At 39.2% G+C, this 14470-nt stretch overlaps 1 protein-coding gene across 1 annotated transcript in view; it reads left to right on the forward strand.

Annotated features, from left to right (window-relative positions):
• Positions 1–14470, forward strand: part of LOC148955282 (metabotropic glutamate receptor 5-like) — a 412763-nt gene that overhangs the window by 188163 nt on the left and 210130 nt on the right. Inside the window, exon 9 of the mRNA XM_089106900.1 lies at positions 6494–6733. Within this exon, the coding sequence (XP_088963026.1) occupies positions 6494–6733 (240 nt within the window). The remainder of the gene's footprint in view (positions 1–6493; positions 6734–14470) is intronic.

Raw genomic sequence — 14470 nt, forward strand, 5'->3', positions numbered from 1 at the left:
GATTTTTTTCTCTTTAAAAAAAATAAATATTCGATACTGTAAGATAGTCTTAAAATACGTTGTATTCTTAAAGCCAACTCTGTTCTTTATATCTCTACATCTAATCAATGTTTTTTGTTTTAAAATATATCATAAATACAAGATAATGCTTTTTTACTTTAACCCAAACTATAAAACCAAACACGTATTTTCTGCTATTCCCAATATTGCAATGTGTACAAGCTCAAGCCTCTTTATTTTGTCTCGAAAAAAATAATTCCTAATAATTCTTTGGCATGGGTTTGATGGTGAAAAACGTGATTTTATTGATCTGGTTTGATTTGACTGATGGCTAGATAAAAACTTTACCACAAATCGTTGCATTATCATTTGCATGAAGATATATTCTCCTAACGTAAAATGTTTTATAAGCGAACAAAAAGGTGGACCCATAAGCATAAATATGTGACTGTTAATCCCTTAAGAGGAACAAACTTTACGTTTCTTGTTTATAAGTCAATTTCTGGGATAGAGAAGCTGTGATAGAGAAGACATATAGACACGATAAATTTGTTTTTTGTCCCGCTAGCACATTGAATTTAATACCCAATGGTTTATAATTTCTTGATTAGCGTCTCCTTGACTGTAGGTACCTTCCTACCAAATATTAAGTGAATGTCAAGCGATAGATCGAAGAAAATTTAGCGGGGTTTAAAATTAGTTTACGCTTGTAAAAATCCATAGTCTTCGTCTCCTTGGGCCAAAGTGATTCTGCCCATAAGTTTTGAAAAGACTGGAGATTGGAAAAGGGAAATACATCCCTGAAAATTATCTTAATCAAGCCCCATTGGCCAAGGGTGCTTGCATAATGAATATTCAGCCGATTGGTAAAAAAAGAAAGAATTTATACTCATATGAGCCTGCCTACTTCTCTGCTGCAAACTTGTCAATAAGAAATAGTCTTTGAGTGTCCAAGGACCCGCTCCGTGCCACCGATTATGCTGATTAATAGTTTTTGCTTTGAAGGAGTAGATGTCTAGGAGGAACCACGCGGCCATTTTGTACCTGGAATTATTCAGATTGAAAACCATTGCACGTTTTTGATTCAAAACAAGGCACAACATGTCATCTATCTTTCCACTTTAAAGCTGTGAGTCAGTGAGGGGTTTTGAAGGGAAATCTTACCCACCTCGGCTTTCAATCAAATAGACTGAAAAGGCTTGCGTTATTCCTTTTCAAAAAATTTGCAACATGCCTTCGGCTCTGCAAAAAAATAGCATTGTAAGGGGTGAACAATGGATATTGAAGGTCACAATGCCTAGTTTCCCCCCCCCCCCCCCGTCTTGTTTATATGTATAAGAAATTTTTGCGGGATTCTACTTCAAACATGATGCAATATGTCGTATTTTTTCTAAGAAGCTAGTGGTGAGGGGGGTAGTTGGAGGGACTAGATTTTGTTTACACCTCAAATCACACAGATTAAAGTCATTGGGCGTTTTGATTTAAACAAGTCGTAAAATACTTGTCTTTCAGATGAAAAGTTCTTGGGGAGATGGGCAGTGAATATTGTAGGGGCACCTGACCCATTTTGGCCCTCGAGTCGCAGAGATTGTAAATCTTTGAATTACGCTGGTTAAAATAGAAAGTGCGACGTTCCCACCTTCACTTTCAAATACTGGTGGAGTAACCAGTGAGTGTCTTTGTGGGTATGTGGCCCTATGTCCTCAAATCATACAGATTAAAAGTTCTTCTCTGATTTCTTTTTAAAAATGTGCAATCTGCCTACATTTGTGTTGATAGTTGGTCTTGGGAAAGCGGTATTGCATTGGCACACCTATGGTTCTCCAATTATACGAAATGAAAAACTGTCGTTCAAAGATGATGCAAAAGTACCGCTTATGTAATTTTATTCATTTGTGTTAGTAGTGTAGGTGTTCTTCAACCAATTTTTCATCTTGAAAACTCAAAAGAATAAACCATACGAGATTCACGCTAAAAATCTTTAATGAAATACGGCTGCGAAGCCGCTTATTAAGACTAATGTTTTCAAGATTCATGATATGATTTGTATGATGGCCGTCAAGTCAGTTCTCTCGTCTCCTTTGTATGGTAGAGTTGCAAAATTCCATGGCAGTTATATTTTATGCTTCCGTTGGAAAGAAATGTCCAATTCAGTCGGGCTCTGTGGTAGGCTCGTAAAGAGGCCATAACTAGTGTTTCACCGATTCAATGGACGGAGCCCTCACTGAATATATTACGCCCTTTTTATCTTTATGTTGCCCCTCTTCAAATCCTGTGTCGTACTGTAAAATTGTAATCTTTAAATTTTCGTCAGCCCTCTCAAAAATTTCTATCCCCTTAAGTGCTACAGGAGATTACTTCTTTAAACAATTGAAATCTAATTTGAGAAACTCTGCCCCTTTTCCACCTCCAGTAACTGCCAAATTCTCCAACATTGTCTTACTAGCATCCTCTCTCAGGGGTGTTTACCCTAACCCGAGGATTGCATACTTGAAGCACTCCAGGCCTGGGTTTAAACATAAGCGTTGTAACCCATGCAACCCTCTAAATCTGCATTATATTTTTCACCCTTTTCCCCCTCCCGCTTTTAAAACAAACTCATTTTTAAGTTTTGTGTGACATTTACGTCCAAACTTTCTATAAATAAAACTATTGAACCGCTACCATTTTCATTGTAATTTTCAACCTTATTAAAAATACTGCCCAATCGCTCTGGAAAAACAGCCTCAAAATTATGCAACTCGGATAAAGTGTCTGCATCTCCGTTTGTATGTAATGCGGATACACCTCACCGGACTTTTAGTTTATGTAAAGCATTTTTGGGGCAATGGATGCTTTTATGCTGTACCGTCCACCCCCTTCCCGAATCTGTTTTTCAAGAAGGGCTCGAATCGTGCCCACATTGGAGTGGACTGTGTCAATTGGATCCAAATGAATACTACTACCTGTAAGTGTGTTAAAGGGGTCTCCAAACTCAGCTCTAAAGACATAAACATTGCGCATAAATAAAAGTTCAAATAGGGATAAAATCCTTTTAATAGACAGTGATGATGATAATAGTGACATAAATTCACAAAATACCAGATATTTCGGTCACAAATGCAGTGACCATCATCAGTAGTGCATATGTGACCTAAATATCTGGTATTTTTGTGAATTTATATCATTTTATCATCATCACTGTCTATTAAAATGATTTTATCCCTATTTGAACTTTTATTTATCGTCATGGAAAGGCAGTTTGGTATCCAAAATTATCTAAAACATTGCGCAAGGCGGAATCACATAAGTAAAACTCAGGCAATACAGGGTTTGAACCAGGTCTACTTTGTCTTACTCCCCCTCATACACGGTCACTACGTGGGGTGGGCACTTTCTCCACCTCGCTGGGTGGTAGCTCATAATCAATCCTTTCTTAGACATCTTCGAGACCGAGACTGGTTATAAAACCATCTAAATCAAAAATGGGGGGAGCCACATTAATAGAGTTCACCTCCGGAATTAAACCCTCTTCTGGTTCACTTTCCTCTGGAGCCTGCCCTGTCTCCATTAATTTTTCCATTTCATCATAGAGATTGTATGCCTCTTGAGCAGGTAATGATTTTGATAGGTGAACCTAATAAAAAATAACAATTTATTATCCCTTTGAAACACTTTTGATTTCATCTTGAAAAGAATTTCTATTACCCTGAAATAGAATATATTATTATTCTGTAAATTTCTTGAGGGTTAAAGTGGCCACTTGGACATCTTTATGGCCTCTTTAACAACATGGATATACGTTCACTATTTTGATTTAGTTAAATTGTAAGAGGTGAAAGTTGTAGCCCTGAAAGTTTCAACTACATACCCATCAGTCGTTCTTGGGATATTGCTGAGATGTCTTATGGGCAACAATCAAACACACAGTGCTTTTCTTTGAAAGAATTATTTAGCAGGACAAGTTTTTTGAGTTAATTTCTGATCGTTTTTTATTGAAGAAAATAATGTTTTAAGTCTTGTCATTTATTTCTATAAGAATCCATAATTTAGCTCGTTATTTACGTGTCGGAAAAAATTTCATCAATATTCAACAACATACACCCTTTTTTTAAATATGAACACAAATAGTATCGTTTAATTTAGTTTTATTCCTCCTGAAATTGACCTGCGAGTTAAAACTTATACCATTCTTCAAAAATTGTATCTGAGCTCTTTAACAACCTTGATACACTTACACTCTTTTGATTTCGTTAAATTGTAAGAGCATAAAGTAGTAGCCCTAAAAGCAGTCGTTCTTGGGATATTGCTGAGATGTCTGATTGGCACCCAGAAATCACACAATGCCTTTTGATTTAGTTTTAAAAGCAACTTTAAGTTTTAAGGCATAATAGGCAAATTGCATAACAGTGAAGGTTAACGTACCCAATATCCCTAGAGACATAGTTACTGGACCGTTCAACTATGCTGAACAAAATGGCTATCTCAAAATTTGATTTAATGTGTTTGGAAAATTCATTAGTTTGGGAGGAGTGCTGCTTGCTCCCCCCTCCCAATCGCTTTTGAATTTTAAAAGAACAATAGAACTTTTATTTTCCAATCGAACTAGCTTCTTTAAGAGTTTCTATGATATTGTTGGGCTATTTAGGGAGGATATTAAGTGGGTAATTTCTTGTAGATGTCATTTTATACCACTTGGGGGAAGAAGAAGATACTTGGGAAGGGTTAGAATGAAGAGCGGTCCTTACAGTTCCTCAATCTGTGGAGAGTGGCAGGAAAATTTATTGCATTTTTTGGAAATGTATGAAAGTTTTAGGGTTTTGAGAAAGGAAATTTTTTGATTAGATGAGGAGGATGAGCTTTGGATGAAAAAATTGTTTAGAAATCTGCTGCGGTTTATTTGTGTGGGTATAGCCCATCGTGACGATGTTATATGACGACTTTGTTTGTTTGTTTTTATAAGGGTTTTGAATTGTTTTCTGTGCTTTAATCGTTTTGATCAAAAGTTTAAATTGAATCTTTCAATTGTATTTGTGTATTGTTAATTGTATTTTTATGTTGTTATTTTTTTGTGGTCATGTCCTGGTGCTTTTTTTGTGTCATATATACTATACTGCACTGTACTATACTGTACTATTGCTATCTGTGATAGCGCTAAGCTGCTTGTTATATTGCTTATATGCCCTTTTGAAAACCTGTATATGTGAAGTTTTTGCGTTTAACTGATGCTCCCCCTAAACGTTTCCTAAAAGTTTCACCTAAATACCCTCAGAATTATTAGTTCCAGCAATCGTAGCAACTAATAATGATAGTAAAACACATTTACTTCTGGTTAGTTCAAAATCCACCACAATTTACCTTAAAGTACAACTTAATAACGTAAGCCGTTCTTGAGCCATTGATGTGTCACAGTATTTTGAATCTACGTACTTATAGTTCGTTTTGACTTATTTGAACATCCTCGTAAATATCCCTTACAACCTTCACATTAATACCCTTAGCTCGCGTAGTAGCAATAGTTCTAGTATTAGCGGTAGCATTTGTAGCAGCATGTACGTAGCTCCTTTGGTTTTCTTCAACATCCCCTTAAGACAGAAAGTTTCAGTTTAATACCATATACTCTCGACGACCTGTGTGCACAAACTGTTTTTCGGTTTAGTTTCATACTGTTTCAATGTTCCCCAAATTTTTCGCCTTAATTCTCTTAGCGTTAGTAGCAATAGTAGCAGTATCAGTAGTAATAGTAGTAGTAGTAGTAGTAATAGTAGCAGCAGTAGAATTAATTGTAGTAGCCTTAGATTTAGTAGCAGTAGTAGCAGTAGCAGTAGTAGTAGTAGAATGAGTAGATGCAGTAGCACTAGGATGCAAATATTATCTTTAGGTTAGTTTAACGTCTCCCTCCCCCATAGAAGAATGTACGTTTCAACTTCACGCCCCATAATTTTTGTAAGATATTGTTAATACGACCTTTTGACAACCTGTATACAACCGGCGTAATATAATTCAGTTTACCTCTCCTATCTATACTCCCTGAATATTTCACCTTTATACTCTTAGGTACAGTTGTAATAGTAGTCATAGTGGTAGTTTTGGTACTTACTTACTTGTTCTTGTTGCGGGACTAGACACGGACGCCTCAACCGGCATATAGAAGAATCGTATGATTGACTCCCATTTGTCGCGATCTTGTGCCAGCTCTTCAGCAAACTGGAGCCAGCAGCTCTTCCACTATTTGCCAAAACTTCCGAAATCCACCAATGGGGTTGAGGTCGGTTTTGGCAGTTGTCCACCAATTCTTAAATGGACCACCAGGTCGCCTGCGCCAGTCTCCTAACGGGGCAGCCAGAAGCACTTGTTTTATGATGCGGTCAATGGGTCTTCTAAGAACATGACCAAGCCAACGCAGTCTTCCCTGTTTGACAATCATGGCGGCGGGTTCGATGTTACAGTAGCGGTGGCGAAAATCAACATTTGAGATTCTGTCAGAGTATCAAATCCTCAGGAGTTTTTGTAGACAACGGTGGTTAAAGCCTTCCAAATCATGGAGATGAAGCGCCTTCAGTGGCCAAGTTTCGACTGCATAGAAGAAAACAGATCTAACAGTCGCTTTATAGACAGAAATTTTTGTCTTTATGCTGATCTCCCGCCAGATCCACAAATGGCGGTGGAGTTGTTAGAAGATGGCTTGGGCTTTGTTGATTCTGTTCTGTACGTCAAGGTCATAGCCTCCACGAGGGTCTATTATTTAGCCAAGGTAGGCGAAACTGTCGACTTTTTCCAATTCTTGTCCGTGAAGCACGAGCTGATAATCCGACTGTATATTTAGGTCCCTGACTTTAGTTTTGGCCATGTTGATTTTCATGCCCAGAAGCTGAGAGTAATGTGCTATTTCATTTAACATTGCTTGGGCAGTTGCTGGATCAGCAGCAAGAGCGTCAATGTCATCCGCGTGGTCTAGGTCAGACACCTTAATGCCCAATCCCACAACAACACCTTCAAAACTTGAGAGCGCTCTTCAGTACTTAAACAAAACTGGGGACAATATGCACCCCTGTTTTACGCCACTTTCAACATTGAAGGGCTCAGTTTCTTTTCCCAGCACTCTTACTGTCGACTTGCAATGCTCGTAGTAGGCCTTCGACAGCCTTACGAATTTAACCGGCATACCATCTTCCAACATGATTCGCCAAAGGTTTTCGCGGGTTACAGAGTCGAAAGTAGCCACAAAATCAAGCAACATGTTAATTATGGGGAGATTGTAGCAGTCGCACTGTTTGAGAATAAAGCGAAGAGTGAAGACATGGTCAGTGCACCCTCTCCATCTTTGAAATTTGCACTGATTTTCACGTATCCGCTCATCCCTTGCTTCCTCGAACCTTTTAAGCAAAATCATCGCAAATATTTTGGTATCCATATCCATGGGTGATATCCTCGGTAGTTGTGGCTGTCACGTTTGTCCCCCTTTTTAAATACTGGGATTATTACTGAAACCTTCCAATCAGACGAGAAGGTTTTCTTCTCCCATATCAGACTGAAGAGGGTTTCTAGTTGCTCCGTTACGAGGTGTGGTGAGGCCTTGTAGACCTCGGGAGGGACACCATCTTCTCCAGGAGACTTATTGTTTTTTAGCCGTTTGATTGCGTTTAGTATCTCTGAAGCTTAATGTGGTACCATGTCGATTTCATATGGTGGTCTTTCAGTTGTTGGTGGTAGCATCGGCGTTGCATCTTGCCCATCTGTTTCTGGATTAAGCAGGTCTTCAAAGTGATTCTTCCAGTGATCATGTTTACCTTGTACGTCAGGGATCACACTTCCCTAAGCGCCTTTTAAGGGACCAGCGATAGGTGACTTTATTTCAGTTATTTCTTTGAGGATTGTATATAGCCTTTTCGTGTCATTATTTCTGGCTGCATTTTCCGTCTCGAAAGCAACCTCATCTCAAAATTGTTGGCGGTCTTGACGTAAGCTGTTTACGTAGCGACTTTTTTAGTGCGACTGATGCGTTTGATGCCTGTCACTTAGCCTCGATTAGCTTTACAGTTTTCTCTCAGACATAATTTTCCTCGTCTTTGCAGGGGCAGAGCCGATAACTTCAGCGGCCACCTTTTCAGTGGTGTTCCGGAATTTTTTCCATCGGGTCTTAGGGTCTTCATCACAGTCGGTCAGGCTACCGAACTGGTTCTGTAACTTCAGGAAAAAGTCTTCTTTCACTGTTTGGATTTTCAGTCTCTCCATGTTTAACTTCCTTTTTGGAGGTTGTCTCTTCCTCGCGCTCAACTTCAGGAGTATTTTCGCACCTACAAGCTAATGATCACTTCCAGATTTTGACCCCGGGCACGCCCCTCTGTAAGCTCAAGAATCAGTGACTGAGGAGCGCCAACGCTGACGGATCAATATATGGTCAATTTGGGCAGTTGTGGAGCCATCGTCTGAGCGCCAAGTTATCCTTTGAGAGGGTTTGTGTTGGAACATAGTGTTGGTGATGGTAGGGTTTTGAGATCTCGCGAATTGGAGTAGTCTATCCCCATTGCAGCACCACTAGTCGTAAGTGAATGGGCCAACAAAATGGCGAGCATTGGGGTCTGTCGGGCCAACACGGGAGTTCCAATCACCCGCTAAAATTAGCTAGTCTCATTTGGGGCATTTCTGCATTGTAATCTCCAGATCAATGTAGAAGGAGTCATTATCAGCATCCATTGCCACTCTCGTTGGTGCAAAGACAGCAATGATAGAGAGGTTGGATAATCTTCCTTAAAGTCGTAGTCTGGTTATTCTTGGGTTTACTGGATCCCATGCAAGAAGAGCTTTTTCTGCACGGCAGCCTATCATAAAGCTGACTCCATGGTCACCGGATCCATCACACACACCAGAGCTGAGGAATAAGTACGAGTTGTCAGTCACAAACTGGTATGGGTTCTTCAGACGCTCCGTTCAATCTTGTCTCTGATAGACAAAGAACGTCTGCTTGGTAACGGTTCATTTTCATAGCCATCACTAGCCTTTTTATTCTGGCTTTGCCGATCTCACATTCCAACTATAAACTCGGAATTCATCCGTCTGTAAATTTATTTCACAGGTAATAGCTCGTACATTTGTCGATCTCGCCACTATTCCAGAGAGCGGAATCGCGTTGTTCACTGGGGAAGCCGTAGTAGGCCTAGCTCGTACACTTGTCGATCTCGCCGCCATGCTAGGGAGCGGGATCGTGTCGCTTACCGGGGAGGCCGTAGTAGGCACAACATTTCTGGGAGTATTCATTTCTTCATAGGTGTTTCATGGGAATTTAATTAACCGATGGGTCCCACCCCCATCCTCCTTTCTCAACGCGGGCTTGGGACCGGCTATGGCGGATTTAAAATGGCAGCTGTTGGTACTATTAGAGTTAGTCGGAGTATTAACTGTAATAGCACTAATACTAGTAGCAACAGTCGTACTAACATATTGCGCGTGCTAACATATTGCAATTTGGTCAGTTGAATATCAAGCCCTGGAAGTTTTAACTTGATACAGTTAGCCCTTTCTATTGCATTGCCGATATGCCTTTTTGATTAACTGTACATTCATAGCGTGTTTTAATTTAGTTCAAATTTCTCCTCAACTTTTCCTCAGGTGTTCATCTCCATATCCTCAGCCTTGGTAGTACCCCCAACAGAAGTAGTTGTTTTAGTGGTAGTAGGGGTAGTAGTAGTAGTAGTACTAGTAGTAGTAGTAGTAGTAGTAGTAGTAGTAGTAGTAGTTGTAGTAGTAGTAGTAATAGTAGTAGTAGCAGTAGTAGTAGTAGTAATATTAGTAGAAGTAGTAATAGTAGTAGCAGCAGTAGTAGTAATAGTAGCGTGCGAATATTGCCTTTTTGGTCAATTGATCATCTCCTTTATCAGTTCCTGACAATTCTAAATTAATATACTCAGTCATTCCTGAGTTATGTCCTTTGGACAACCCGTACACGCATAGCGTGTTTGATTTAGTTTAACACTCCCCTTAACTGTCTTTGAAAGGCTCACCTGAATGCCCCTTCGTCCTTTTGGAAAGTAAAGTTCAAACATAGCCATCATTCTCAATAACAAATAATGTGTATTTACAATGTACGAATTGCATAACTCGAGAGCAATTCAAGGGCACTTTTCAAAAACTATGCAAATTCTTATATGCTACCAATTTTTCTTTCAGCAACTTCAAGCTAAATAAGTTTCAGTTATTTCGGATCTTTTTGAAAAAAATGCTTTGATGTAGGTGAAAATTTAGCTTTTTAGAGTTTTGGTCTATTCACGTTATGTCCGATTCAATGGGGCCTACAAGGCTGCCTGGAAGCATAAACAAGTCTTGGGAAGGGGGACAGTTTCTCCAAACCACACTCTTTTTATATACGGTAATTTATGATCGATTTGAGTTTCAAAGTTGATATTTTCTTTAATTGCAAATAAACAACTTTTTATTCAATATATACTTTAGATTCCGTGGATATTTCTTAACGGGATTTATAACGCTTTTTTGTCTTTCGTTTTCTACGCCGAATCTATATTATTTATACTGTTCTTATCAATCTTAGAGGAATCGTATATACCACCAAGTAGTTTCTTCCAGACAAATAATGTGTATTTACCTAATTGTCTGATGCAATATTTGCTAGTGTTTCCTGAATCTTTGTTGATCCCTTTTGTGTTGAGCATTTAGACAAACACTGAATTACCATAACGTTTCTGTTTTGCAGCTTAGTAAATATTTCTCAATAACAAACAAATTCTTATGACTCAACATTCTAAAAACGACCCACATGAAGTTACTGCAGAAGGAGATTAAATATGCTTAACAGTCCATTTGTTGGTCATATAGGCTATGTGTCTGTAATTAATCATAGGCAGCGCAATAGCACTGCCTAAGTAAAGAACGATGTTGGCACAATGTATTTTTTATTTTATTTTTTTCCCTCCATACCCGGGCACTTCGTATCGAAGGAGTTGTCGTAGAAACTTAGAAAAGGGCTAATTCGATTGGAAATTGGAGTGGATAGTGCCCTTTTTAATAGTCGAAATTGATTGGAGGGCACCTAGCCCCCCCCCACGCCCATCATTCCCCCAAACACATCCAACCAAAATTTTTAGATAGCCATTTTATTCACTAGTTGATTTTCAGATTGAAAATATATTTAGTGGAGGACACTCCCCCAAAACCCTCGGGGCAAGGGTTTTAAGTTATGCCCAGAGGGCTTATAAGAACGATGTTGGCAAAAATGTATTATTTATTTTCTTCCTTTAGAGCAGGGCACTTCGTATCGAAGAAGTTGTCATAGAAACTTCGAAAAGGGCCCATTCAATTGGAAATTGGAGTGGCTTGTGCCCTTTTTAATAGTCAAAGTGATTGGAAGGCAACCAACACCCCTTCCACGCCCACCATTTCCCCAAACACATCCAATCAAAATTATGAGATAGCCATTTTGTTTAGCGTAGTTGATTTCTAGATATAAATTATGTTTTGAGGAGGGCACTCCTCCACACCCCTCAGGGCAAGGGTTGTAAGTTATGCCCTGGGGGCATATAAGGTTTACATAGAAGGCGTTGTCGTAGAAACCTCAAAAAAGGCTCATTCGATTGGAAATTCAAAGGGCTAGTGCCCTTTTTAATAGTCGAAAGTGATTGGAGGTCAACTAGCCCCCCTCCCACGCCCATCATTCCCGAAACACATCCAATCAAAATTTTGAGATAGCCATTTTGTTCAGCGTAGTTGATTTCCATATAGAAAATATGTTTTTGAGGAGGACACTCCCCCACAACCCTCGGGGTAAGCCTTGTAAGTTATGCCCTGGGAGCATATAAGGTTTTTATAGAACGCGTTTTCGTAGAAACTTCAAAAAGTTCTCATTCGATTGGATATCCAAATGGCTAGTGCCCTTTTAATAGTCGCAAGTGATTGGAAGGCAACTAACAACCCTTTCACGCCCACCATTTCCCCAAACACATCCAATAAAAATTTTGAGATAGCCAATTTGTCCCACGACGTTCAAAATTCAGGAAATTAATTCAAAATTCAATTTTGAGATAGCCAATTTGTCCCACGACGTTCAAAATTCAGGAAATTATACCTTTGAGCAGGACACACCCCCCGCAGACTTCAGGGATAGGGTTATAAGTTATGCCCGGGGGCATATAAGGTTTTTGTTGAAATCATTGTCGCAGAAACTTGAAAAAGGGCTCATTCAATTTTAAATTCAAAGGGTTAGTAGGCTACCCTTTTTGATAGTCGAAAGTGATGTGAGGGCAACTAAACCCCCTCTTACGCCCACCTTTTCCCCAAACACATCCAATCAAAATTTTTAGATAGCCATTTTATTCAACGTAGTTGAAAGTTTTGGAAATTAGGTCTTTAAGGATGACAACCCCTCCCCACACAGCCCTTAGGGCAAGGGTTTTAAGTTAAGCCCTGGGGACATATAAAGTTTTATTGAAAGCGTTGACGTAGAAACTTTAAAAAAGGGCTCATTCAATTGGAAATTGAAAGGGCTAGTGCCTTTTTTAAATGTTACTTCTTTACGATTCGTGCAAAGATTTGGAAGGGGAGTGCTCTAACCTGGCTACTCCCCCCTAGATACGGCCTTAACTGTAGGCCGACTATCCTTCACAAAAGGCTAGGCTGTGAAAGTCTTCACAACCTTCATGAAAATGAAGGTCGACATCAAAATTTGATTAAAAATAGATTGACCTAATTTGAGCGGGTTCCCACTCCTAAGGTAAGCTTGAGTTTCAACATATTAAATATAAGAGTTATACTCTCAGTAAATCAGAACATAAACTTCAGCGTAAAGAATTGGGGATTTAGGAAGGCGACAGGCTCCTCTTATATATAGGATATATGTTGTCTGTTCCCTAAACAATTAAAAGGGTGTGCGTGTGACAGAAACACCGTGTAACTGAACCACCAGCAACTGAAGCCCTGTAACTGAACCACCGTATAACTGAACCACTAGGCAACTGAAGCCCATTCAACTAAACCCTCGTGCAACTAAACCCCCGAGCAACTCAACCCCATTTAACGGAACCCCTGTGTAACTGAACCCCCGTGCAACTGAATCACCATGCAACTGAACCACCGTGCAACTGAACCACCATGCGACTAAACCACCGTACAACTGAACCACCGTGCAACTGAACCACTTTGCAACTGAACTCTCGCGTAACTGAACTATTGTGCAACTGAACCACTGAACTCAGTTTTTCAGTATTCTAAAAATATGAGGCAATACAATTGGGTAAACACAAGTTATAATTTTTACATGTTCAACCTTATTGGAATTGTTTGTTTCTTTAAGTCATGATATAAGCGCCTGTCCTGATCATTCATAAAAAATCTTTGTTTTACTTTTGCAAAAAAAAAGAAGATCCGATGTCGCAAACCATTAGAGCTGATTTTGTTTTTCCACTTTTTTTCAGATAAATGAGACCTTTCTGTACGTATGGTAATATGCTAATAACGGTTATGGTAATAACCATATGTGTTTAAAATATTTGACCTTTGTCAATCTAGATAACGAATTTTGATCAGATGTCTTTGAGGAGATTGCAGCTAAGAAGGATATGGGAGGGTGATTGGTTGCAATCCAGCCTTTTTTTCAACATCCCTTCAACATGTACAGAAAGTTTAAACTTCATACCCTCAGGCTTATACCCTCAGCTTGTTCAGGACGCATTGTAGATACGCCATCTTGTAAAACTGGATGCACAAAGTACCTCTTGATTTAGTTGAAGATACTACTAAACATTTTCCGAACGATATGATGGCTGATACCATTAGCCATTGTAGACATTGCTGATATTTCCTTTTGACAACCATTAAAGGCAATATGTCTTTTGATTGTGTTTGGCATTCTTCTTGACATTCCCCTAAGGTTGAACCTTAATGCTCCATGCTTTTTTTTATTTATAGGATCAAACATGCCCTCTCTTCTTGATTAAAAAAAAAGAAAAGAAAAACATTTTGTATGTTAGCAATAGGCAACTTGCAAAACTCACAGCCCTCGCACCGGGGGCTAGGGATTGTGAACCCTTGAGGCATAGTTATTTAACCATTGCTCAAAATTATCAATCAGATGTATTTGGGGAAAAAGAGGTGGGGATGGAAACCCTTCAATTACTTTTAACTCTTAAAAAGTGCCCTGGAACTTTTGATTTCCAATTGCCTGAGCAACCCCCCCCCCCGAGTTCATACAAAAGTATTTTCCATAAAAACCTCATTTGTTAACATTGAGTAACTGACTTAATTACAGCCCTTGCTCCGGGAGCTGCTGGTGGGGATGTTAACCCCAGAGGCATGGTTATTTGACATTTAGAATATTTTGAAAAGACAATTTTTTTAAGTTTTGATCCGATGCATTTGGGGAGAAATGGCGGTTTAGAGGATGAGGCTGATTGTACTCTGATTACCATTGATTTTTCATAATTGAACTTGAAATTACAATTTCCAATCAAATGAGCCTTTTCCAAAGTTTTTATGACCATCCCAT

Source organism: Artemia sp. Qi Xiang Cuo, chromosome 2, assembly GCF_049724085.1.
Source record: "Artemia sp. Qi Xiang Cuo chromosome 2, ASM4972408v1, whole genome shotgun sequence".
Classification (NCBI taxonomy): Eukaryota; Metazoa; Arthropoda; class Branchiopoda; order Anostraca; family Artemiidae; genus Artemia; species Artemia sp. Qi Xiang Cuo.